The sequence below is a fragment of the Pantherophis guttatus genome, chromosome 18, assembly GCF_059756535.1.
Source record: "Pantherophis guttatus breed Tessera chromosome 18, ASM5975653v1, whole genome shotgun sequence".
NCBI lineage: Eukaryota > Metazoa > Chordata > Lepidosauria > Squamata > Colubridae > Pantherophis > Pantherophis guttatus.
In genome coordinates, this window is record NC_142080.1 from 1025439 (window position 1) to 1051210 (window position 25772).

At 50.9% G+C, this 25772-nt stretch overlaps 3 protein-coding genes across 7 annotated transcripts in view; 2 read left to right on the top strand and 1 right to left on the bottom strand.

The window, feature by feature from the left end:
- The first annotated feature begins 107 nt into the window (after positions 1-107).
- Positions 108-19001, top strand: POGZ (pogo transposable element derived with ZNF domain). 3 transcript variants are annotated; one of them, XM_060694257.2, is made up of 19 exons: positions 108-425; positions 5865-5988; positions 6930-7085; positions 8066-8241; positions 9097-9205; positions 9517-9696; positions 9866-10060; positions 10229-10338; positions 11040-11374; positions 11958-12112; positions 12385-12485; positions 12736-12882; positions 13003-13137; positions 13284-13456; positions 14200-14340; positions 14865-14924; positions 15140-15252; positions 15815-15839; positions 15927-19001. In XM_060694257.2, the coding sequence occupies exons 2-19, from the start codon at positions 5865-5867 to the stop codon at positions 17536-17538; spliced, it is 4047 nt and encodes a 1348-aa protein (XP_060550240.1). In that variant the 5' UTR covers positions 108-425; the 3' UTR covers positions 17539-19001. The 3 variants fall into 3 exon arrangements, with proteins under 3 accessions (XP_060550240.1, XP_087737314.1, XP_060550239.1); XM_060694256.2 differs by lacking the exon at positions 108-425 and adding an exon at positions 987-2160; XM_087881188.1 differs by lacking the exon at positions 6930-7085 and having other exon boundaries at positions 134-425.
- A 921-nt stretch (positions 19002-19922) lies between these two features.
- PSMB4 (proteasome 20S subunit beta 4) lies at positions 19923-23236 on the bottom strand. 2 transcript variants are annotated; one of them, XM_034425099.3, is made up of 7 exons: positions 23042-23236; positions 21949-22155; positions 21197-21343; positions 20830-20911; positions 20434-20550; positions 20219-20307; positions 19923-20053 (listed from the first exon to the last, which is right to left on the bottom strand). In XM_034425099.3, exons 1-7 carry the CDS (start codon positions 23173-23175, stop codon positions 20041-20043), a joined length of 789 nt encoding a protein of 262 aa, XP_034280990.1. In that variant the 5' UTR covers positions 23176-23236; the 3' UTR covers positions 19923-20040. The 2 variants fall into 2 exon arrangements, with proteins under 2 accessions (XP_034280990.1, XP_087737315.1); XM_087881189.1 differs by lacking the exon at positions 19923-20053 and having other exon boundaries at positions 20215-20307; positions 23042-23222.
- An 868-nt stretch (positions 23237-24104) lies between these two features.
- CGN (cingulin) overlaps positions 24105-25772 on the top strand; it is a 29900-nt gene continuing 28232 nt past the window's right edge. Inside the window, exon 1 of one of the 2 annotated variants that reach the window (XM_060694260.2) lies at positions 24105-24492. The gene's annotated coding sequence lies outside the window, so the exon portion shown is untranslated. Of the gene's footprint in view, positions 25341-25772 lie in introns of both variants that reach the window. The other variant, XM_034425100.3, reaches the window with a different exon arrangement.

The window sequence follows — 25772 nt, forward strand, 5'->3', positions numbered from 1 at the left end:
CCCTCCAAATCTCCTCAGAATTGTCAGCCTCAGACAAACTTCAACCAAGCTGCCTCGCTCGGGGCGAGCCCCTCCGCCGGTGACGTCACGCGCAGCGGCCAATCCGCGCTCCTCTCGGCGGGGCGAAGGAAATGACGACGGAGCCGTATCCCTCCGCCGGCCAGGACCCCTTTTTTTGTGTATGTGTGTGTGTATGTGTGTTGTTGCTGCTTCTGTGTACCAACCCGCAACCCTTTAAAAAAAAAAAAAAGAGGAGCCGTGTGGGAGGGGGCGGGGAGGCTCATGCGAGTCGCGCCGCCGCCGTCGCCCTTCTCCCAGGAGCCGGCGGGGGGCGCGGGTCCCTTTAAGAGTGGGGACGAGCCCTGCCTCGGAGCCCAGCGAGGGAGGCGAGGCAGCCACCGGCGGCCGCCGCCGTTCTGGGGAAGGTGAGTCGGCGCCATCCCGTTATGTGTAGCGGCGGGACGGGCGGGGCGGGGGGGGAATGAGGGAGCGGAGAGGAGAGAGGTGGGGGGAAGAGCCTGCGCGCGGTCGGCAGGGGGGCAGCGCGCGTGCGCGGGGCCCTTCGAGGGGGGGAAAAACCGTTGGAAACCGGTTCGAACTGCTCCCGCAGTGGGTGGGGGGGCTCCTCTCGCGGTTTTTTTTCCCCTCCCCTCTCCATGAGGGAGAGGGGGGGGCGAAGCGGCGGGCTGAGGGAACAGCGCGCGCGAGAGCGAGAGAGGGGAGCGCGCGCGGTACACAAAAGCGAGCGCGAGACGGTTTCCCTCAGCCGGGGAAGGAGGGAGGGAGGGAGGGAAGCAAGCGGCTCAGGGAGGACGGCGATTGGCTGGCGGTGGAGAAAAGAGGCGTGGCCTCCCTCCATTCTTTTTCTCGCAGGTAGCCCTCCGCTAGGCGGCGGCCTCCTCCGCTTGGTTGGGAGACGAGCGCGGAGCGATACTTTATACCGGGATTTTTTTCTTCTCTCTCTCTCTCTCTCTCTCTCTCGCCGTGAGGGGCGGGGCGAGCGGGGCGCGAGGTGGAGAAAAAAAAGGAGTGAAGCGTCGGATCCCTCCGCCGGCCCCTCCTCCCCTCCCCCTTTTTTCTGGGCCTTTGGGGGGGGCGCTGAGGAGGGGGAAAAAAAAGACGCGTGGCTCCCCCCCCACGCCCAAACGTGTGGAAATAATAAGGCGTGGGTGGCGTCTTTTACAACACCCCCACCCCAGCAACATTGTCCTCACTTCTGGGCAGGCGGCCATGTTGGCTGGGAGGGATTACTTTCTTCTCCCCCCCCCTTTTGGGGGAGACCCAGTGCTGATTCATAACCCTCGTGGTTAGGGGGAGGGGCTGTTTTGGAGTGGGGGTGTATGTGTGGGGGGCAATTGGCTGCTGGCTTCCCATTTAGACAAAAACTAGGAGGGGCAGGCGGGGGGGGGTCCCCTCTGGTGGGGCCCACAGCATTGCCTCCCTCACAGGACAGCCACTTCCACACACGCCCCCCCCCTTTTTTTTTTTTTGCAATGGCCTTGTGATGCCCTTTGGGCACCTCGGACTACAGTTCCAATCGCCCTGGCATGCTTCATCTGCCCAGCACCCTCGCACGGTGCTCCAGACACCTGTTGCACTGCGACCCATCTTCCTCTCTATAGTTTGGCCAGGCATTGCCCTCCAACCGCCTCCAAGGCATCCGTGGGGCAGAGGTGTCCTTGAGCAACAAAAGCCCCTTGGCTGCTCTTGGCCCCATTTCAGGTTCTTCTCGTCCTTTGCCCTTGCTCCTGTACAGACGCGGCCATACTCTGCCCAAGTCCCATCATCCCCATCCCAGAACTCTGGAGGTGGTGGCACTACGCAGAAGTGAGAGATGGCACAGTGGAGTTGCCATCTTTGTGGCCTATCTGCGCTTTGAACATGGGAAGTGCCGGCGTGGTTCGCTTGGTCGCTCTCTACAGAACAAATCCGTGTTAAAAACTCCTGTTGTCCTTTTCCCAAGTCTAGGAAGCTCCATCCGGGAAAAACTCCCACATGTCATTACGATTGGCAACCGGGCTGCTGAATTTTTACATTATTCTACGGCGCTTGAAGTTCTTGTTGAACAAGCCAAGGTTGTCCTGATGTGCCACAGTTGATGTGACTGCAGGGTGGTCTCAATCACCTCAGATGGGATGCAAAACCACATGGGGATATGGGGTAGCTCACCCTTAACAAATCTTTTCACATTTATTCTGGTTGCATTGGTATAAACGTGTGTAATTCTGGCCTGTAAAGTGAGAAACACACTAGTGCACAGCGATTCTTTTTCCTTAGATTTTAGTGGATTAAAAACACATACAAGAGTAGATCGTGTTCTGAACAGCCTCACTTTCTTCCTCTAATAGACCTGTAAAACATTTATCCTTCCTGTACGATTCCATTCCTGCCTTTTCTGACATGCTTAACAATATTGGATTGGAACAGAATAGTTGTGTTGCTTCTTCGGTTCTGAATCTGACCCACTTGTCCAAACAGGACTGGATTTTTTCATCATACAACCTGTTGTGTTTCTTCTTTAGTTTATCCTGGAGAACTCCTAAACTGCCTATCATGAAGTACTGTTCACTAATAATTTCCTGTGTCGTAGTTCATGTGCTTGGCTTTTCTGATGCGTTAAGTTTTCTACCTGGGTCGCTTAATAGCATCTTGGATCCAGATCATTCAGAAATCATTTGAAATACTGTTTCAGAAAACGGTTGTGTTTTCTCCTATACATCTGCATTTTTGTTCTGTTGAGTATTTTTTTAAAAAAAAAAAGTAGAATAGCTTTAGAATGAGACCAGGCTCAGAACTCGCCCAACTTACCCTGAATGTACTGGGAATTTGCAGTAAATGACCATGCACAACAATGTGATACTCTATTATTTTGTTTACATAGCTTAGCCACTTACCAATTTGTAGTTAGTATTTTTATGTGTGTGTGTATGTATGTTTTCAACTGTTTCTTACGTGACAGTTTCTTCTACCCTCACTTCACAGTGAAGTGACAGATGTTATGAGACCTTACCTTCAAGCTCCATCTAAAAAACTTTATACACTTCCCTCCGTCACATAGGAAGGCAGAACAATCTCTAATTCACAAAATACGTTTTCTTTTAATGTCACAGCTTTTTTTGTCTAGTTGTTACAGTAAGGTTGCCTTCTGTAATTTACATTGTATCTGATGAGTAATCAGTTATACAACTCGGTGGCTACATTGTAAGGCATCACCAACAGATTTCCTATTTTATCTTCTGTTTCTTATGAAAAGATGAACTGGTCTAAATTTTTTATTTGCTCTATTTCATGAGGAAAGGGAGAAACAGAAAATTTGACCAACTGTATGTTGCGATTGAAGTTTTACCAGATTTTATAATGGATTCCTGGCCACTGTTTGTCGGTTGGCCTGCAACATCAAATATTTTTATTTCCGAGTTGCTTTACAAACAAATAATCAAAAGCAGTTGCTTCTGTGGCCAAGGTTGGGTTAAGCTCTTTGCATTTTTGATTTAGGTTGAATACTTGAATGGTTGGCTGTCTTTGGAAGGAAAACTGATGCCTTGTTCCTAGATAGATTGACGGGCTCTTGATCTGAGCTTCATTTTTTTGCCTAAATATCTGTGGTTAAGATGTATATCTTTATCAACCCCATTTGGCTGCTTAAGTCAAGTGGATTTTTATTAAGTGCATTCTTTTCGAGAGCTGACATCATAGAAACGTCAATTCCCCACTTGTTTACAGTGCAATTATTATACAAAGTCCTTGTATAAAAAGAAATCAGGGTAGCTGTAATGGGCTTTAAAATTAAGGAAAGAAAAGAAATAGAGACCAAAATATGCAACTTGTTTCTGAACAAGAAGACAGGTTTGTGCTCCTTGTAATCCTAGAAGTACAATACAAAACCACAAGGAAACAAGGAAATAATACGCTGATTTAAGTTACAATTTTGATCCTGTAATTGCAGTTTTAAACAGACAAACATTTGAACATGGATGGAGGAAGAAAACCATTTTCCAGATAAACTTTATTCTAGCTGAATCCCAAATGTCAACGTTAATCTGCAATTTGAGCAAAGACTAGCATGACTGTCTTGGTAGATAGTGGGTATTAAACAGGCATTACCTCTCCCTATGGATTTGAACAAATCCTGAGTGATTTTTGTGATCTGTTCGTCTTTTGGCTACATTTTTAAAATCCTGAGTGATTTTTCTGCCTGATGGTTAAAAGGGAGACATGAAGGCATAGGAGTCTTTTTCTGTGGAAGTGCAGAATATTCCAGGTTCCTGTCTGGGCATCTTGGAGAAAAAAGAAGAGAGAGAGCAATATTCTTGGGGCAAAATGGTGCAAGTCCAGTGCTGGGTATAATCTGTTGTGTTTCCCAAGGGTGGTGTTACTTTCCGGAGCAATCCCTGGTGGTAAATTTTAAAGTTACTGAAAGGTTCCCAGAGAAGTTTCACTGCAGTGAAAACCAAAGCAGGTCTGCAGTGTGAAAAGCACAGCATGGAAGGAGAAAGGCAGGGGGAATCAAAGATCCAGGCCGTGGGCCTTCAGCATTTGCGATTCTCAAAATTGGTTTGCTTGACCAGGCAAAATTCTATTTACTTGCCTGTCTGGGTTCACTTGTTGCTTGCATCTGTTGATGTAGGACTTCTGTACGCAGTTGTTGCTTCTGAACAGATGAAAATGTGTATTATTGGATTTAACCTGTGCAGAGTGAACTTTGGAAAAGCACCTTGTATTCCAAAGGTCCTTTTTTTGCTAACCATTTCTTAAAATCTCCCCTCCTCCCTCCCTCCCTCTTACTGAGGCTCGTCTCTTTTTTTTAGCATGAAGTAGCCATAGATTGTATACTGGATACCTGCAAAACCTTGTTTCCATTTCACATTTTGGAGTATGCTCGCTTTTCATGACAACAAACCCAGGAGGATCCTTCCCTGAGCAAGGAAGAAACAGTGCTGGTTTTGCTGTATAAAGCAAAGGGCCTTTGCATTCGGTGAATTAATTAAACAGAAGTCTGTTTTAATAGGACTACCATTCAACATGTTCCGTTTTCTTTACACGTTTTAAATAAACGGCCTCATATATTTAGTGCATTCTCTCTGCCTGCTTTTGTGAGAAAGAGCATCTGTCACCAGTGTAGCAGAAAAGTAAATGTTAGCATATTTATCACAAGGATTAAATCATCTTATTGAGCAGAATAGTTTTGATGTCCTCCCAAATATCCACAGTGGGAATTTTGGAAGGAAGAACGGGATGGAATTGTAGAAAGATTCTTAGTTGAATGAACCGGTTACAGGTTTGTGTTCCTATATCGTGGATAGCAATAGTTTACCATCTATTTGTACATATTTTAAAACTTGCAGGTGCCTGCCGTCTTACTAAAATGGCAAAAAAATCATTTTTTTTAAAAAAAGAAACTGGATCCTTCTAACAGCTCTTTCACCAAGGTGTAATTTATTTGTCATGAGGGATAAATGGATCACAGCTAATCACACAGTAAAGCTTTTTAGTGTTGTTTCTAAAGATTTCATTAAGATTGAAGGCAACGTGGAAAATTTTGCAAGGCTACATTTCCTTTTTTAATTCTGTTTTAAGATGAGCAGGAAAGATACAGGAATTTTCAGCGTGGGACATTAGGTCCAAGTGAGGGCCCTTTTTACTTTTTCAAACAAACTAGAACCAAAACTAAAATCAATGTGTAACTTACAGTAGATGCAACCTGGTTGGTTTAGCAGCTTTTTGGAATGAGAGGCACAAACCAGAAGAATATAGATCAGAATTGCTGCCCAAGTTGTGCTGCTCCCCCTCTCCCCCCCCCGCTGAATTCCCTCTCCTCCCTTGTCCCAAAGATGACCTCCTCTTTCTTCTCCCGCCCCCCAAAGATGGCTGACACGGACCTGTTCATGGAATGCGAAGAGGAGGAACTTGAACCCTGGCAGAAGATCAGCGATGTGATTGAGGACTCTGTGGTGGAAGATTACAACTCGGTGGACAAAACGGCTACAGGTGATCGTCCTCTTCCAAAGCCCCAGCTCTGCGTTACGTTAATGAACTTGCATTTTGGCAGACGATCATAGTGGCCGGTTCTAGTCCCTGATGTGCAAGAAATGAATTGCTATGTGGTTTTTTAATTTATTTTTATTGCTTTTTGGCTGCACCTTGGCATTTTCAGAGGGCACAGACAGAGCCCCCAAAGAGATAGGAAGCAGACCTGTGAAGCTCCCAGAATCTGTTCCTAGTGAGAGCTGCTCACCTTTGATGGGGCCACAGACTACACTTCCTTTCTCGAACTCTGCCTTCTTGGCCTCCTTTCCTTTCTCCTGTTGGGTTGCATTGCGTCTGCCTGGGGTCCCAAGCAGCACCCACATTAGGAGAGTCCCAGCTCACGGAGGGATGGTCTTCTCCGCTTTAAATCACCTAATAGTCTTTGGTCACCTGCGGGGGGGAAAAATTAAAACAATCTCTACATAATTCCTTCCGCTGGCTATTAATATCCTCGTGGGTGTAACAGATTGACATATTTAATAATTCGTCTTCCTCTTCTTGGCGGGCTGTTTGCATTTGCTCCTTCCCTGCCTTCTGGCAGATACCAAGAACAGCCTTGGCTCCCGTTTAACGCAGAAAAGTTCTTTCTGGAACAGGATTGCCAAAATCTGGGTAACCAGGAAAACCAGCAAAGAGCCAGCTTGTTCTCTGATCTGTTGGCTGTGTTCAAGTTAGTAGCCATCCCAGGTTTCAGCCCGGGGCCTAAAGCCCATGACAGAATAAAGGGAACCTTGCAAAATAAGTCAACGAAAGTTGCTAGTCCGTAATGCCCATCATTGGGGAGCTCCAAAAGACGTCTCCCCACCCCAATTTTACACCTGGCAGTTTTCCAGGGGGGACGATGAAAACCTGGTGGTGCTTGCAGGAGACCCAATAACCATTCTGAGTTTCCTCCTTGACAGTTTCAGTCAGCGTGCAGCCAGTGGCCGCCCCTGTGCCAACCGTTGCCCACGCGTCCATCGGCAGCGGCCTCCCCACCACGCCCGTTAGCAGCAGCGGCACCTCCAACAGTGACAGCACGAAGAAGACGTTGGTGACTCTCTTTGCAAACAATAGCAGTAAGGATCCTGAAGGGTCTCGGCATCCAGGGGAGCTGAGAGCGTTTCCCCCACCCCACCCCACCCCACCTGTTGTCAGGTCTCTGGCATCCCCGTTGGTGGGACGAAAGCAAGGTCCCCGTCCTTAGAAGCGCCCCAACAATTTATAGGGAGGAGGGGCTTGGAAAAATTCTCGTACTTTTCACCTCTTTTTCCTGCTCTGTCTGTGCCCTGTCGCTCACCTGGGATGGGCCCCAGCCCAGAGGATTGTGGTGCAGTTCCTTAGAGAGAGAAGGAAGCTGGGCTTTCCTGGGCTTTGCTTTGCTGATGTAGCATGTTTGAATCCTTCGCCCGTGTGAACTCCAGGGTTTCAAATACAGGCGGTCCACGACATACGACCACAATTGAGGCCAAAATTTCCATTGTTAAGTGAGTTCTGCCCCATCTCTTGCCTCAGTTGTTCAGTGAATCACTGCAGTTGATAAGCGAGTCACCCGCTTGTTAAGTGAATCTGGCTTCCCCATTGACTTTGTCTGTCAGAAGGTCGCGAAAGGGGGTCACGTGACCCTGGGACACTGCAACGGTCATAAAATGGACCAGCTGCCAAGCATCTGAATTTTGATCTCCTGACCATGGGGATGCTGCAGGGGTCGTCCGTGTGACAAAATGGTTCTAACTCCCTTTTTTTCTGTGCTGTTGTAACTCTGAACGGCCACTAAATGAACTGTGTTGTAAGTCGAGGACTGCCTGTATTTAAATCAACTCCACAGCATGTCCCCTCCTCTTATAAACGAAGTAAGCAGTCTAACACACACACTCTGTCGCTTTCTCGGTGTGTGAGAAGAACAGGAATTAGTGTAGCACTGCTCCCCTTCTAGAGGGGCCCGAACTTCTCAAAGCCCCCCACCAGCGTGGCAGAATTAGAAGACCCCTTAAGTGTAGGAGGGCAGCCTTATCATTGGCCCCTGCAAGTAACAACCCTCTCCTCTTTTTTTCCCCAGCCGGCACGCCTCTGGTTCAGCAAGGGGGCCAGCCCCTGATCCTCGCTCAGAACCCCACCTCCGGCCTAAGCACGGTGGTGACTCAGCCCGTTCTCCGGCCTGTCCAGGTCATGCAGAATGCAAACCACGTGACCAATTCTCCAGTGACCAGCCAGCCCATCTTCATCACGACTCAGGTGAGGGGGCGTTTGGCCCCAGTCGATGGTTCCCTTTGTAGTCCACCACTTTTTTCGACCGTGGCAACTGGGTGGACTTCAACTCCCAGAATTCCCCAGCCATGCCGTTCATTTAAAAGGCTCAGAGAACAGGCCGAGCGTGACTTATTGCCAGCTAACATTGCACAGACTATCCATCGATTGTAATGGGGGGAGGGGATGGGGGACATGGTTTCCCAGCAATTGCCCACCCACCTGACTGCCTCTGAAGACCAGAGGTGCTGGGAATAAACCGATTCTGCCTTTGGGGAAGCTTTCTACAGGTAACACCTGGATGCCTGTTGCAGTTTTGTAACTATTATCTATTCAACATAGTCCTTTGAATAGAATAACAGAGTTTCCTGGTTTCCTGCAGCCAAAGCTTCAGTCCTTGGTAAACTTTGACTGATAAACAGCTATGACTGTTTATTTTTTTAAAGAAACCTGAAAACCCGGCCTGATACTTTTTATTTACATTGAAGTTTCAAAAAGGTACAAGCTAGCCGTTTCTGTCCTGTTATGACCTGGAGGCAGTACACAATTAGTAGGATGATTTTTTTGAGAGTTTAATTAGGCAGAACGATCTAAAGTAAATAGCCTGGGCAGTTTTCACCTTCTGTCCATATCATCCAGGCGTGTCTTTGTGGCCAGAAGATGGGCTACGGTTAAATGATGCGATGAGCCTTAGAAATCTTGATCCCCTTTTAGAAATGGGATCGCCTTTTGGCACTGAACGGTTGCCTCTGGCGAGATCAGAACGTGCCAGGCAGGCCGGCCGGCCTTGCTCTCACCTGGGCTTGAGCTCCTAAAGCGGCTTCTTTTCCTTGTCCGAGAAAGGGTTTCCCCGTGCGGAACGTCCGGCCTGTGCAAAACACGATGAACCAGGTTGGGATCGTCCTGAATGTGCAGCAGGGCCAGACTGTACGGCCAATTACGCTCGTCCCAGGTAAGGCGGGGGAGGAAAGTCGGCCAGAATTGGGGGGAGGGGAGCCAGGAGGGCAGGCTGATGAGCAGAGCCCCGCAAAAATGATCCCCCTTTGGGCACAAAGTCTAGGTCAGGAGGGAGTGGCCGTGCAAATGACCCACCCACTTTAGGTAGTGAGACAGGCAGCCTATAAATTTGAAAAAATAAATAACAGCAGCCTCCCCTCAGTTCCAGCTTTGCCGGGTTTAAAACACAACGTTCTGCCTTTTGCAAGTTCTCCAGAATTTCGGCAACCGCCCAGGCCTTTTCTCCCCTCTCTTCCCTCCCTTCAGCCCCAGGCACGCAGTTTGTGAAGCCCACCGTCGGTGTCCCTCAGGTTTTCTCTCAAATGGCCCAGGTGAGACCTGCTCCAACCATGCCGGTCCGACCGGCCTCCAACACGTTCACAACGGTCATTCCGGCCACCCTGACCATCCGGAACACGGTCCCACAGTCCCAAGCGCAACCGCAAAGTAAGTTCTCCTTCGGCATCTCCTCCTCCTCCTCTTCCTCCACCACCCTGTCCCTCGCCCTGGGAAAGTTCATTGTGCAGCCCACCCATAATCCACTTCTGCCCTTTGACTCCTTCCTCTTCCGCTTCCGAAAGGAAACGATTGGCTCCTCTCCTCCTTTCCCCCTCAGTGAGCATTGCGAGTTTTGTCGCAGTGAAGAAACCCGGCATGGCGGGCGAGAACAGCAACGAGGTGGCCAAGTTGGTGAATACCCTGAGCACCGTCCCTTCGCTTGCTCAGAGCTCGGGCCCCCTGGTGGTGCCCAACAACAGCCAGGCCCATGGTTCCCAGAGGACGGGCCTCTCGGAGTCCTCCTCCCAGAAAGGTGCCTCTCCTAACTTCCTAAGGAATTGGGGAAGGGGTGTGCTGCCCACCCCTTCCTTCCTTCTCCCCAGGGGAAAGAAATAACTTTCTTTTGAGCCTGGAAGAGTTTCTGCCTTCCGGCTGTGTCTCTTTTCCCTCCCCTGATTCCCTTTTCTGTTGCTGTCAACAGTCAGCTCCTCACCGATCCCCGCCTTCGACCTGCAAGACAGCGGACGGAAATCCTGTCCTCGCTGCAATGCCCAGTTCAGAGTCACTGAAGCTTTAAGAGGCCATATGTGCGTAAGTAATCGTTCCTGGCCCAGAAGGTCAGCCGTGAGACGGTAGCCGACGGGAGAACCACAGATATAGTTGTATGCGCTCCAAGCTTACAATTTCTGGAGTAGAACCATCCAGAAAGGCATCCGAAACTCAACTTTGGGGTGAGGGGGGCTGATGGGGAGAAATCTCGGTAGAGCACAGCGGATTCATGGATTTTGCTTGCCCCAGTGCTGGAAAAAGAGAGTCGCTCAATTCACGGCTAAGTGAAACCTGTAATGGCCCCATTACGACCGTGGACTCCAACTCCCAAAATTCCTGGACAGGCCATGTTAGCTCAGGAATTCTGGCAGTTGGAGTCCACGGGTCATAAAGGGGCCATGATTGTCCAACCCTGTCTTAGATGCTCATGACAAGGCCCATTATTTCATCCGGTCTCTTTGACCGTGTGCCACGGGGGACAACCGTCCTACTCAGAAGGTGGTTTGCAAGCAAGGTGCAGAGATAAATACCTATTGGATTTTGGAGATTTTTATCCCTGCACCAAGAGAGACAAGACCTGTTTGCACAGCAGCCAGGACGAAGCCAGGCTGCCACAGGGTGGGAAGCAAAAGACCAGACCCAGAGAAAAGAGGGGAAGCTCTCATTCGGACGACCTGCCTTTCCAAAGTGGCTACAGCATATACAAGAATTCTTACTGTCCTCGTCTTTTTTCCTCCCCACAGTACTGCTGCCCCGAAATGGTAGAATTCCTGAAGAAAGGAAAACCCCTGGAGTCCGAACCAAATATCCAAGTCCCCAAGCCCCCTTCCCCGGATAAAACCGCCGCTGTGGCTTCCCCCCCCTCCTCCACCCCCATCCCCGCCCTGTCGCCGCCAGCCAAGCTCTCCGAGCCGAGCGACGGCACCAGCGAGGGGGTGCAGAGCAAGCTGATCATGTTGGTTGACGACTTCTACTACGGCAGGGATGGGGGCAAAGTGAGCCAGCTGCTTAACTTCCCCAAGGTGCCAACCTCCTTCCGATGCCCGCACTGTACAAAGAGGCTCAAGAATAACATACGGTAAGAATAACGGGTCCCGGATTTTTTGGGGGGGGGACAAGAGAAAACTGCCCCCTCTCTTGACCTTTTGAGAAGCACCATCTCCCCTAGAATTAAGATTGATTCTATTTTTAAAAGCTGGGGAAGTTATTCAGATCAGGGGTGCCTCTACATTACAGGTTAGTGAAAAGAAACCGCTTCAGTTTCCCGCTTAAGATATTTTAAAATATTTAACGTTTTCAATGTTTTAATTCTTTGTCCTTTTGCTTTCATGACCTAAGCCGCCCAGTGAGAGGGGCAGCGTATAAATGTAATAAATGAAAAACAAAGAAGCCACTTTGCATATACACCCAGATGAACATTCACAGGGTTTGAACCGTTAATAGAGGAAGGATCCTATTTTATCTCTATAAAAACATCCAAATTCACTATTGCCTAGCTTTTCCTTTGGGGGAGTGGGGGCTGTGTGCTTCCAAGGACCAAAGACTTAGAACAGGCACCTGTGTTTTGGGGGAGCTCTTGAAACCCCGCCTTGCTGTCGCATCCAGAGGCTGCCCCCCACCCATCGCCAGCCAGATAAGCCCAACCATCTCCTTGCCTGCAGGTTCATGAACCACATGAAGCACCACGTCGAACTGGACCAGCAGAACGGAGAGGTGGACGTCCACACCATCTGTCAGCACTGCTACCGACAGTTCACCACGCCGTTCCAGCTCCAGTGTCACTTGGAGAACGTCCACAGTCCGTACGAATCCACCAGTAAGTTGGCCACCCCCAAAAGGGGCCTTAGCAGAAGGAAGCAGAGGATCCTCTTTTAAAGAAAAGAGAGAGATTTCGCCTCTTGACTTTTCCTGTATGACCCCAAAGGGGGCTGCCTGTCACTTTGCATGATTTAGAGAGAAAGGCTAAGCGGGAGAGATGAAAGTGCCAGGCTTCACTGAGGCAGGTTTCACACCATGGAGAGCCTCGCCAGCCTCGATTTGGCCACGTCTGCATGGAGGCAGTTTTGACCCGTTCCCTCTTGTTTACAGCCAAGTGCAAGATCTGCGAATGGGCTTTTGAGAGCGAGCCCATGTTCCTGCAGCACATGAAGGACACCCACAAGCCCGGGGAGATGCCCTACGTCTGCCAGGTACTGCCAATGCTTCCAGGTGTGTGTGTGAGTTTGTGTGCAGCAGGCGGAGCTTTGCTCTGCTCCAGCTTTGGCACTTCTCCTGATTCTGGAGAAATCTTAACCAGAACAAATTTAAAAGGAAAACAAAGCTTGGGAGGAGGATCCCAAAAACCTCCTTGCCTGACCGGCCCTAGAAAGACAGGTGGCTCCCCTCTGGGAAAGGCACCTCTGACCCCTTTTAACAAGAATGGTTTCCCCCACCCCCCAGGTTTGCCAGTATCGTTCGTCGCTCTACTCCGAAGTGGACACCCATTTCCGGATGGTGCATGAGGACACGCGTCACCTCCTCTGTCCATATTGCCTCAAGGTCTTCAAAAACGGCACGGCCTTCCAGCAGCATTTCATGAGGCACCAGGTGAGCCCCCTACCCCTTCCTCCACCAACGCCGGGACCTTCTGTCTTGGGTGGGGGGGAAGAGAAGGGCCCATCCTTCTTCAGAAAAATCAGTGCTGGGTCTCCCCCTCCTCCCTCGCAGAAAAAGAGTGTCTACCACTGCAACAAATGCCGCCTGCAGTTCCTCTTTGCCAAGGACAAGATCGAACATAAGCTACAGCACCACAAAACGTTCCGTAAACCCAAGCAGCTGGAAGGGCTGAAGCCGGGCACCAAGGTACAGAGCGGCCCAGGGGGTGGGCTGGTGGAGAAGCCTTCTCTCTCTCTCCATCTCTCTCTCTCTCCCTCCCTCCCTCCCTCCCTCCCTCCATCTCTCTCTCTCTCTCATGTGATTTATTCTTACTGTCTCCCTTTGGGCCGCAGGTGACCATCAGGGCCTCCCGAGGTCAGCCGCGGACGTTGCCCCTCTGCGCGAACGACATGCCGCCGGGCCTCCTCCAGGACACGGCCTTGCTCTCGGCATCTCCGGATCCCCAGCCGAACTTCTCGTACCCGCCCTTCCAGAGGAGCATCCAGAAGAAGGCTGTCCGGAAAATGTCAGAGCTTCTTAACAAGTTTCAAACTCACCTTAAGAGAGTTGCCGGCCACTGGTTGCTCCTCCCTCTGGGCTGATCGGAAAGCTTTCCCAGGGGGTGGCGTGGAGGCTCAGCCAGAGAATGGGGCAGGTTCAGCACAGGCCGTCCTCGACTTACAACACTTCATTTAGGGACTGTACAAAGTTACAACAGTGCTGAAAAAAGGGACTTTTTCACACCTGCGACCATTGCAGCATGACCATGGTCAACTGATGTATATTCGGATGCTTGACAACTGACTCACAATGATTGTCAAGCATCCCGGGGTCACATGATCCCCTTTTGTGACCTCGCCAGATTCGCTTAACAACCATCTTACTAACTAAACAACTGCAGTGTTTCGCTTAGCAAATGTGACAAGAAAAGTCGTAAAATGGGGCAAAACTCACTTGACCAGTTTATGTTGCTTAGCAACATAAATTTTGGGATCAATTGTGGTTGTAAGTCGAGGAGGACTACCTGTACACTGCCTTCATCTTTGGGTGGAGCTGAGAGGAAGCTCCCTGAATCCCGGCTGCCATGCCGTTCCCTTGTTGGAGGTCCTCCGTGTCCCTTGGCCGTGTTTTCAGTGCTCTGGAAACACACGGAAGACTTCCCTCTCTGCGCCGGGTAATATTTCATGCCCCACTTGGCTGTCGCTTTGTTGGGACGGACGGACACGCAGAGAGGCTCTAATTTGGCTCTCCCTCCCTCCCTCTCGGCAGGAGTGTCCTCGGCCGGCAGACCTGCCTAGAATGCAGCTTCGAAATCCCGGACTTCCCCAACCACTTCCCCACCTACGTCCACTGCTCGCTGTGCCGTTACAGCACCTGCTGCTCCCGTGCGTACGCCAACCACATGATCAAGTGAGTGCCACCGGGCGAGGCTGCCCGTCCACAGGGGCAGAGGGGCTCTGGGGTTGGAACGCAGCAGAGTCGTCACTTGGGGTGGGGGGAGATTCTTACGGGCTGCAGCCTGTTCAAAACCAGGCTGTGAGAGAGATGGGCAAGCGTGTGTGTGCGTGAAGCTCCATTCACATGAGTGGAGGGTGCATGCACCCATCCCTCGCACAAATGCAGCGGTGTGCACATGTGCACACCTGCCACCCCTGTGCCAGACCAGGCTGCCAAGCTGGAGAGGTTGGGGTCCTCCCTCCTGGCCTACCAAATTCAGTTTTTTTCCTGCCCCGCTAGTATCCCAAAGAGTTACTAAGAGCAGAAGGAAAAAGGCTCTTTGCTCTTGGGAGCCCCATCGATGTGGCTTCTTCTCCCTTTGCTGTAAGGAGAGGATTGGGGGGAGGGGGGGCTTCTCTTGATGTAACTCAGTGGTTGAAGCATTGTTGGTTGTGTAACGACTGCTGCATGCCTCTCTTTCCTTGCTCCGTCCCCAGCAACCACGTTCCTCGCAAAAGTCCGAAATACTTGGCCTTGTTCAAAAACTACACTGCTTGGTAAGGCTCTGTCCCTCCGGCCCTGCCCCCCCCATCCTTTTGCTAGCCAGGTCTTCTCCCCTGGATCCCGTAGGCCTGTGGAGGGGAACGGGGCAGTCGTGAGGGTCCCAACTGCCTTTCCCAGGATGGCAGCCCCATCCCGGTGTTTGGGGGGGGGAGGTGAGGAATTCTAGGCCGCAAATCTGATGCCAGCTCCTTTTGGGTTCCCTTGCCAGTGGGGTTCGGTTGGCCTGCTCCGCTTGCCTCTTTGCCACGTCGGAGGGTGACGCCATGGCTAAACACCTGGTCTTCAACCCATCCCACGAATTCAGCAATGTCATTCTACGAGGTAAGAAAGGGCCCAATCTGCTTTTCTTCTGCTCTGGGGGCTTTTCTTACTTCAGCCGGGAGAGAGGGAGCCCGATGATACAGGTAGTCCTTAACTTACGACCGTTCAAAGTTACAACGGGGCTGAAAAAACAACGGCGGCCTTTCAAGCAGCAGAATCAACTAGGAAACCAGATTCGCTTAATTGACCGTGGGATTCCAGTAAGAACTGGAACACCCCCCCCCCCAAAAAAAAGTTGATAAAATTGGGCATTAATCACTTAACAATCGTATCAATTAGCAACAAATGTTCAGGTTCCCCTTGTGGCCGTAAATTCAGGACTACCTATAATGACGCTCACAGAACCAAGCTGGAATGGGGAAGCTGCTCCCGCTCCCATTGACACCCCGTTGTCCAGCTTCTCCAACCGAAGAGAGGGCAGTCGGGCTGGAGGAAAGAACTTTGGCTCTAAAGTTTTTTTTTGAGGGGGGGAGGGAGCTTTTGCTGCCCCCACCTCCGCCTGTTTATGAGGGTGAATGCGATCCTTGCCATAAACTGAACCTCTCCTTTCTGCTTCCCGCAGGTCCTGCTTGGAGTTCCCATACAAGGTAAATCGTTGTGCCTTTTCTATTCGGGTAGGTTGTGTCCTCCCCTTCCTCTGGGCGATGCCTCACCTTCTCCCTCTCTTCCTTCAGGCCTGCCCAGCCGCTTGAAGGAGGCACGCAACCCTCCGTCTCCACCGCCTCATCCAGCAAAACCACCACTGTGAATACGCCGCCTCCTCTGCCCGAGGAGGAGGAGGAGAAGGCCCAGGAAGCGCCGCCGGTGGTGCCCGAGCCAATGCCTGAGGCCAGCCGCTCTCCCGCTGCGGTCCAGGAGAACGAGGGCTCCACCATCTCAAACGTTGACAGCCGCGAAGAGGAACCCGAGCCCAAGGAGGCTCCTGAGCCCGTCAGCAAGAAGGAGCAGCTCTCCGTGAAGAAGCTCCGCGTTGTCCTCTTTGCCTTGTGCTGCAACACCGAACAGGCAGCGGAACATTTTAAGAATCCGCCTCGGCGGATCCGTCGCTGGCTGAGGCGCTTCCAGGCTTTCCAGGAGGAGAACGTGGCTTCTCTGTCGGAGGGCAAGTACCTAAGCTTGGACGCAGAGGAGAAGCTGGCCGAGTGGGTCCTCACGCAGCGCGAGCAGCAGCTGCCAGTCAACGAGGAGACTCTCTTACAGAAGGCCACCAAGATTGGCCGGTCCCTGGAGGGGGGCTTCAAGATCTCCTACGAGTGGGCCGTCCGGTTCATGCTGCGGCACCACCTCAGCACGCACAGCCGCCGGGCGGTGGCTCACCCGCTCCCCAAGGACGTGGCGGAGAACGCCAGCTGCTTCATCGAGTTCGTGCAGGGCCAGATCCACACCCAGGACCTGCCCCTCTCCATGATCGCGGCCATCGACGAGATCTCCCTCTTCCTGGACGCAGAGGTCCTCTGCAGCGATGACCGGAAGGAGAACGCCTTGCAGACGGTGGGCACTGGGGAGTCCTGGTGCGATGTGGTCTTGGCCATCTTGGCCGACGGGAGCATCCTGCCCACCGTGGTCTTCTACCGAGGACGCCTAGAGCAGCCCGCCAATGTGCCGGAGATGATCCTGCTGGAGGCGAAGGAGAACGGCTACAGCGACGATGAGATCGTGGACGTCTGGTCGTCCAAAGTCTGGCAGAAACACATCGAGCACCAAAACAGCAAAAGCATGCTAGTCCTGGACTGCCATCGGACGCACCTTTCCGAAAAGGTCCTCTCCATGCTGAGCTCGTCCAGCACCTTGCCGGCGGTGGTGCCGTCCGGCTGCAGCTCCAAAATCCAACCCTTGGACGTTTGCATCAAAAGAACGGTGAAAAACTTTGTGCACAAAAAGTGGAAAGAGCAGGCCAAGGAGATGGCGGACTCCTCCTGCGACTCGGACATCCTCCTGCAGCTCGTCCTGTGTTGGCTGGCCGAGGCCCTGGAAGTCATCAGCGACTGCCCTGAACTGGTGCAGCAGTCGTTCCTGGTGGCCAGCGTCCTGCCCGGCCCGGACGGCACGGCCAACACGCCCACCCGCAACGCCGACATGCAGGAGGAGCTGATCGCTTCGCTGGAGGAGCAGCTGAAACTCCACAACGAACTGCAGGACGAGGAGGGCGACCTGAACAACGAGGGGGGGAATCCGTCGGAGGAATCCGCTAACCCCGAGATCCTGCACCAGCTCTTTGAGGGGGAGAGCGAGACCGAATCCTTCTACGGCTTCGAGGACGCAGATCTGGAGCTGATGGAAGTGTGAACGCCGAAGGAGAAGGGGGGGGGGGGAATGAGATTAATTCCTTCTCTTTTTTAAAAAAATTCATTGTTGGAAGAGACCATTTTTTTCCTACTTCCCTGTGGATTTGTGGCTACAGGAGACGCGTAGGCGAAACACACACAAACTTTAACGATAGCCATGTATGCTGTTCCGATTCCTTCAAAAAGAAAAAAAACCCACGTTTCCCTCCCCCCCCCCTTTTCAAATCACTGTTGTGGCATTTCCTGAAGATATATATTGTGGGTGGATTTATTATTATTTGGTTTTCGTTTTGCATTTCCTTTACCTCACTGTATTATAGTTTCTGGGTTTTTATTTTGTTGAGGTTTTTTTTTTTATACTGTGCAAAACAAGTTTTTCGTTATACCACATCATCAATGTGACTTTATTTTTATTTTTTTTTTGGAGGGCAAGGAAAAGCGATCCGTAGCCAATGGAAGATTTCTCAAATCTCGCTCTTTCTGTTGGCCATAGCCGCTTATTTTTTTAAATTTTTTTTCCCTATAACAGTTGGACCCGGAAACGTAGAAATTCTGGGGTAATTTTTTTTCTTAAGCTACGAATAATTTACTTTGAACCTTCGAAAAACGTTCTAGAGCTGCCCACAAAAATAATTGGGAAGATTGCTTTATGGAAAGGAGACGAGAACAGCAATTAAATGCAGGCATTATTGTTTAGGAAGAGGCAAAACCTCCCTTCATGTTTTTGTACGAAACTTGGACGTGGACATTAAAAGTAAAGCAAAAATTCACTTGTAGGAAAAATAAAAACACCCACCCAGATTTCATAGCAGTCGATGCAAAACCTTTTCAAAGTTCCCGGTGGCAAAACGTTTATCCGAGTTGCTACCAAGAGAACGCGGTGGGGGACAGTTCATACCCCACTGTGACCCCCTTTCTCCGGCGGCCGATCGCAAACGGATTCTCTTGAACGGATCCCCCGACATCGCCTTTTAAAAACTCTGCAAGCTACTGACGCCTTTCGCCGAGACACTACGTCCCCTGACCCACGTTCTGCAACTGAACCCCCAACTCTCGACGTGCACAAAAACGACGGAAATTTCCTGTTTTATTTTACACTGCCAGCATAAAAAAAAAACAAACAAAAACCAGAGACATTTAAAAAAGAGAGATGTTTTTTCTACTGTTTGCATGTTTGAGAGTTTTTTAAATTGTAACGTATTATGGTCTAAATGACAAAGAAAACATTTTGACACATAGAAAAAACAACCCGCCGTCTCATCCTGTACATCTTTTCTGTTTTTCCTTTGAGGTTGGGTGGGGGCGGAATTAAAATCTTCCCTCGTCTTTCCCCTTCCCTTCCCCAACTCCCCGAGGCCAAACTCAAGGGAAGCAGGAAATAGGGTGGTTTGACCTGTAAATGGTTCATCTTTAAAATGTACATATGTGGAACATTTAATAAAACCAGGGAAATGGATTTATAAACACGTGTTTTCATTCCAGAGAAAAATCTTCCAGAGAGGGGGGAAAAACGGGGTTTGAAATGCAGCTGGGGTCACAAATCGGACTTTTGAGAATTCATCCTGGTTTCATTTATTGAACAAAAGGTTGGTTTAAGACCAATGATCCCAGCCTCTAAAAACACCGGTGGGCTCTCAAGACCCTCGTGCCCACCTCTCAAAGTCCCACAAGGTAATGCTAGTTTCTTGTTGCCTCTTGTGGTTGTTAACTAAGTTTAGCTCCCTCTTGTGATTGTGAATTCATCCATCTGCAGGTGCAGTAGCAGAGAAGCTCCCCTCCTGCTCTGGAGCTGTGAAACCCAGGCAGATGGCAAGCAGGAAAGCCCCTGATCCACCCGATTGATAAGTACTCTGGGTATTATAACCCCCCTCCTCTTCATTTCCCCTTCAGATGAGGAAGACTCCCCATTCAAATCTATAAGATTTGAAAATACTGCCCTCTAGTGGTTCAGCAAGGTCACTGGATAGATAGACTCTTCCAAGTTGTCTCCTCCCTCTGGTGGTTTAGCATGGCCACTGCAGCTCCTATAGATTTTGCTTTTTGATAAAACAAGCACGGTGCTAATTAGTTTGGCAGGAGAGGGCATGTCTGAATAGCCCCCAGACCCTTCCATGCAGCAGCAGAGATCACAAACTACCTACACTAGAATCCACAGCGTACCTGGTGTTGCTGGGTAGAAAATCTTTCTAAAGATAACACCTCCAAAAAGTAGAAAATGCCTTTGTTGGTTTGGATCTCCAGCTGTGCTGGTGGGGGATTATGGGAGCAGAAGCCCAGCTGTTCTGGAAGGTTGAAGGATGATAGGATCATAGAAACGGGGAACCCCTAAGTGTCTTTTTTTTAAAAAAAACCCTCTTGAAACTGAAAATTTCTGACGCAGAAGAGTAGTTGTACAAGAGTCAAGCATCTTTATTAAAGAATGGCTCCTGCAGGAGCCTCAAACAGTATAACAAAGGATTTGGGGTTCTGTCTTCCAGCAAATAGAAAAACTCCGTTTTCTGTTTCATTCAAAACCACTGCAAGGGGGGAGAGAGAAAAAAAAAAGATAAAAGCCCAGCCAAATTAACAGGCAAACATCACAGCAGTCTTGAAAATAAATTGTTCCTGAAATCCAGGTTAGGGAGGAAGGGAAAGCGTCCACCACCAGAGTTGTGAGAACAAGACCAGGAAGGCCACCTCACCTGACGAGGTGAGCAATCTCCCAGTTGGTCTCCAAGGACAGGGGTCCTTCCACCTCCACGCCTTTCTCGGTGACGGTGGTGATCTCGTACTGAGGAGGGAGGGCAGAGGGTTAGGGTCTTCCTTGGCCTCTTCTTGACATGTCCACCTTCAAAGGTAGGCCCCAGCATGCCAGCTGGGCAGGGGGGAGGGGGACACCCAAATGCCCCTCTCTTACCCGGTTGAACGAGCGGGCATCCCGATAGTAGAGGATCTTCATACACCGTTCAATGAGAGCTCTGGCCGCCTGCTGGGAGAGGCTGGGTGTCTTCTCCAGCGCCTCTCTCATTAATGGCTGCGACGGGGCGAAAGAAACTCTGTTCAATTACACAGCCACACCCTGCCAGATTCAAACTGGGCCCCGTGACTCGAACCCGTCTCTGGCTTGCTGAATAAGCCACAACTCGGCACACAACGCTTGGAAAAACGAGGCCGGCTGAAATCGGCAAGACGGGGCACTGATCCCGAGATAAGCCATGATGGCTTAGCCCGAAACCGGGGAGCCCAATTCATAACCCAGGATCCCTACCTCAGTGGATCCAAAAGCATGCCAGTGAATTTACTTCCTGCCCACCTGTGCCACGTAAGACCCGTATCCGGTCGCCAATGAAGAAGCTTCGTACGCCACTCCCAGCATGTCGACGTAGCCTAAGAAGCTGAGAGGGGAAGAGGTTGAGGGGGCTACAGCAGCCGAAGCCCCTCCGCCATCAACATCCCCCCTCATTGGGGAGGAGGAGACAAAAACTGAATTATAGGCGGTTTGTTTAGGAGTTAAATTTATACGTTGCTCATCTCACTATCGGACGACAGTTGGTGAACGCAACATTGCTACTGGTAGTAGCCCTCAACTTATGACCACAACTGAGCCCAAAACTGTTGCTCGTGGGGGAAACGGGACGGACCACTCTCAAGCTTTTCCCTCCCCGCGTTCCCGGCCTTACCCTTCCCCCTGGGAATAGCCGCCGATGACCACTGTGTTCCAGAGGGGATTCATCTTGGACCGGTGGTTGTACATGACCCGCGTCAGCCAGGAGTGAATGGCCTTTGGGCTGTAACTGTGCCCGTCGCCCAGAAGGTCCTCGTCAATCCTGCGAGACAACAAGAGGCCCAGCTGAGACGCTGCTCTCTTAAAGCCACCAACTGACACCCCCCCCACCAGCCCCTCTCACCGTCCAGGCTCCTTTGCGAAGGCCAGGGGTCCGAGCATCGCCCAAGGGGGAGATTGCCCAAGCCCTATGGAAAGGGTCAACGGGTCTCCCAACTTCTCAGCCCCAAGAAGGGCTCAAGGCCATCAAGCCAGCTTAAAGACCCAAGTATTTCTATTTACAGGATTGATGTAGGAAGCGTGCAATTGTAATGTTGATTTCGGGGTCCCACTTGGAAGTTCTCCAGAAGTTTAAACCTTCACACTGATTTAAAATCGGAAAGGCTCATCGGGGCCCCCTTAACAGCAAATCAAAGCTGGTTTGTGTTGCTTCTTTTAGGTCGGGGTCTCCGAAGTTGGCCACTTTAAGACTTGTGGAACTCAACTCCCAGAATTCTGGGAGTTGAAGTCCACAAGTCTTAAAGGGGCCAAAGTTGGGAGACCCTGTTTTAGTTCCTCCTCCTCGCATGGTTTTCAAGGCCAATTCAGGGGGTTGAAGGAGCCAGCCAGGATCCCCGAACGCCCGCTGTGGGTCGCCTGGCCACTTACACCATCTGCTCCAGGACTTGCTTGAGGTACTGGAAGTCGGCGTAGTCCCCCGAGGCGCCCAGGACGGTGCTGTCGTTGACCTTCATGATCCGGGAGAGATTGCGGAATCGGGCCAACGAGCCGTAGGAGCCCAGCGTGTCGGCGGCGATCATCACCCCTCCCTCGAACTTCAGGCCCAGGACGGAGGTGCCCGTCACCATGGGGCTCCTGGATGGGATGGGGTGGGGAATGGGAAGAGGGGTAGATAAGTAAGCGGGTGGGTAGATGGATGGATGGATGGGTAGGTAGAGAAGATAGGTAAAAAAAAAAGGATAGAGATATAGATGGATGGATGAATGGAGATAGATATCAGAGATAAATGGATGGATGGATGGAGATAGATTGATGATAGATTGATGATAGATAGATGAGATAGATAGATGATAGAGAGGTGGGATAGATAAGATAGAAACAGACAATAAAGGTGGGATAGATAGACGGATGGACGGACAGAGAGAGATAAGATGGATGGATGAATAGATAGAGAAGGAAGGAAGGGAAAGGAGGAGTGTGTTGCCAATTCCTACAAGGGGCTCTGGAGATCTGGATGACCCTTCCCTGCATGGCGGGAAGATCCTGCTTCCCCCCACCCACAATTGCTGATCCCGAAGACGTGGGATTCCCCCCACCAAATCTCTCAACCCCCCTCCCCACAAACCCTGCAGTCCCATTCACGGGGCTGCTCCTTTGCAATAATGTCTGCGGTCGAGCTTCCCTAGCTAGGGGCCGTCTACCTTTAGGACTCAGGCCCTAGGATATGTATGTGTGTGGGGGGGCTCTTTAATTAAGAGCTGGAGGGGGGGGGCAGTTACAGATCCAACAAGGGAAAGTCCTCCTTCCACCCCAAAACCTGAGCCCCCAGATGAGCGTTGGGACTACAACTCCCATCCCATCTATGGAGGAAACTTCTAGCCCAGCACAGAGGCAGACCCTGATTTGCAGCCCTCCCCGTGAGGAGGGGGTTCCCTTTCCCCCCCTCCTCCCATCATGACGTCACACACCGTGGGAAGGAGCTTACCCCCCCTTCTCCCCCTCCCCCCCCCCCCAGCCTTACAGAGTCCTCTTGGAGGCCTCCTCGCTTTGGGCCCGGGAGTCCTGGGTCGGGCTGCCCAGTGGGAAGAGCCTCCCCGGGGCGGGACCCCCGGCCCAGAGCAGCGAAGGCAGCGGCAGCGTCGCGGGCGCCTCCATCTTTCCTTTCCCCGAACGGCCGCAGCTTAGTCACGGAGCAGGAAGAGGCGGCGCCACGGAGCATGCGCGGCAGCAAGCGAAGCGCCTCTCAATTGTCCGCGGCGGCGCTCCGTAGGCTGGCAAATGAGGCGCCGCCGCCGCCGCCATGTTGGGTATGGCGGATACGAGACAAAAGCGCCTCACATTTTACTTGGGTGGGAGGGGGGTTTTCTTGGGGAATGAAAGAGGACAGAAACGGGGAAGCCGAGAATTCCCATTATGAATTATTTTCGGGGGGGGGGGTTGGTGGCGGTCGGGAAGGAGGAAGTTGTCCGGGAGGAGGGCGCCATTTTGAGCGTGGCGCCGCCGACGCTGGAAGAAGCACTTCCGGGGCAGGGCGCGCGTGCGCGGTGGGGGAGGGGGGCGGCGGAGAACTTCACGCAGCCAGGGTGGGAGCTGCCCGTTTCCAGGAAGGCGGATGGTTTTTTGCAAATTGGTTTCTTGCAAGAATGAAGTGTGTGCAACAATGCAGTGTGCTGGTGCATCCCTTACATTTGCATGCAGGGTCCTTGCAAGTGAGCAATAGCAACAATGGGGGGCAAGGAGCACCTGGGGACCCCCCCCCCCAGGTTGGCTTTAGGCGCTGCAAACTAGCATGGGACTAGCACAGCAATAAAGTCCCTCTTCTCTTATCTGCTTTGGAGGAGAGAGAGAGAGAGCAGCTGGGAAAGGCCAGATTTCAGGCCTGGGATTGATACATTTATCATTATGATTTATTTGCAAAGATACAAAAACTCCCTTTGGGGCTTCAGATACAAGGACATTGTGGAATGAGGCTCTCCTGCCAAAGGGGAATATACTGCTAACAGAGCCGGAAGGGACCTTGGAGGTCATCTAGTCCAAACCACCCCCGCCCCACCCACCCACCCACCCAAGCATGAGACCCTTACAGAATGACAGAAACACAGTTGGAAGGGACCTTGGGGATCATCGAGTGCAAGCCCCCGCTCAACCAGGAGACCCAGTGATGGGGTTCAAGTAATTTAACAACCGGTTCTCTGCCCTAATGATTTCTTCCAACAACCAGTTTGCCAAACTACTCGGAAAGTTAACAACCGGTTCTCCCGAAGTGGTGCAAACTGGCTGAATCCCACCACTGAGGAGACCCTACACCATTTCTGACAGATGGCAGTCTAGTCAATAGAATTGAATTGAATTGAATTGAATTGAATTGATTTTTTTATTGGCCACGTGCGATTGGACCCACAAGGAATTTATCTTGGTGCATACGCTCTCCGTGTACATAAAAGAAAAGATACATTCATCAAGAATCATAAGGTACTACACTTAATGATAGTCATCGGGTACAAAGCTTCTTGAAAGCTTCCAGTGATGAAGGTCCCACAACGTCCGAAGGCAACTTCTGTTCCATCGGTTGATTGTTCTCACTGTCAGAAAATTCCTCCTTATTTCCAGGTTGACACTCTCCTTGATCAGTTTCCGTCCATTTATTCCTTGGCAGGAACGTTGAGTTGCTGGTAGTCAGCTCGTGTGGGAGAAGGGCGAGAGGAACAAATACAATAACGAAATAGTTTTAAAACCTATTTGGGTCATGGGCAACGTTTGTGGATGACTCTTTGATGGGACCTAACCCTCTCGGAATGCTGCAGAATTAACATTTTTATCAACTGGAAATGGAATATAGCGAATGACGCAAGAGTTGTGGCTTTCTCCATCTTTTCAAGATCACGAGAAGTGTGAGAATAAGCAACATCCAACTATTGGCAAATAAGCCCCAGATTGTGTGGGCAGAGGGAGATGGGAAAGTGGCACCACTTTTGCTGACCCACTCAGTCATTTTTTTGTTGCTTTTCTGCTTTGCTTGGGAAGAAGAAAACCCTTTGCAACATTGCCAACCTCATTCCAGATGCTTCCACTTCAGAGCAGCAGCCGGAAACCAAAATATGACCTTGGCTCGCTTGTTGCTTGTTCGCATTCCTGCTCCCTCTCCAGGCTGCTGAGCTCCTTCATCTTTCATTGAAAAACCAGCCCTTCGGCCCTCCGAAGCCCAGTCTTTGCATGTGGTTTTTTTCCACTGCTTTTCACCAGCAGAAAAGAAAGTGTCAGCCTGCTGATCTGATTCGACCTAACAAGCTCTAGATCGCCCAGCACAGAACATAATTGGGGTGACCCGTGTGGGAGAGTGACGTGCCACCCTGAATCCCTTGGGGGGGGAAGGGGAAGAAGGGGAGCAGGATTTTATTCGGGCTGCTCTCAAACGGCTGTTCCGAGATGCTGTTCCACCCGAGAAGACATTTCTGGGTGCCCGTTGCAGCAGCTCCTAAGAGTTGCTTTGACCTTTAAAAGCTCTGTGTACAAAGTGGGATTTAAAACAGAAAAAAAAAGGGGTTAGAGACAGCTATGTTCAATGACAAACTAGATCGCATTTTGCAAACGTGCAGTAAATAAACACCTTTGCAACATGCAGAAAGTATGCATTTGCAAAAATGCAGCAAAATAAATATTGGCAAAAAGATAGCAACAGAAACCCTGTGCGTGAAACTTAAGATGCCCCCCCTTCCCCTGATTTGTAATCGGGATGTACTGAGCCAGCTATG

Coding starts and splice junctions, on each gene's coding strand:
- POGZ (XM_060694256.2), top strand. CDS start 2,131: ATGGGATGCAAAACCACATGGGGATATGGG. Junction 8,242..9,096: donor CCATCTTCATCACGACTCAG/GTGAGGGGGCGT, acceptor TGTCCGAGAAAG/GGTTTCCCCGTGCGGAACGT. Junction 14,925..15,139: donor TTCAAAAACTACACTGCTTG/GTAAGGCTCTGT, acceptor TTCCCTTGCCAG/TGGGGTTCGGTTGGCCTGCT.
- PSMB4 (XM_034425099.3), bottom strand. CDS start 23,175: ATGGAGGCGCCCGCGACGCTGCCGCTGCCTTCGCTGCTCTGGGCCGGG. Junction 20,912..21,196: donor GGCTATTCCCAGGGGGAAGG/GTAAGGCCGGGA, acceptor TTCCCCTCTCAG/CTTCTTAGGCTACGTCGACA. Junction 20,551..20,829: donor ACGGGTCTTACGTGGCACAG/GTGGGCAGGAAG, acceptor GCCCCGTCGCAG/CCATTAATGAGAGAGGCGCT.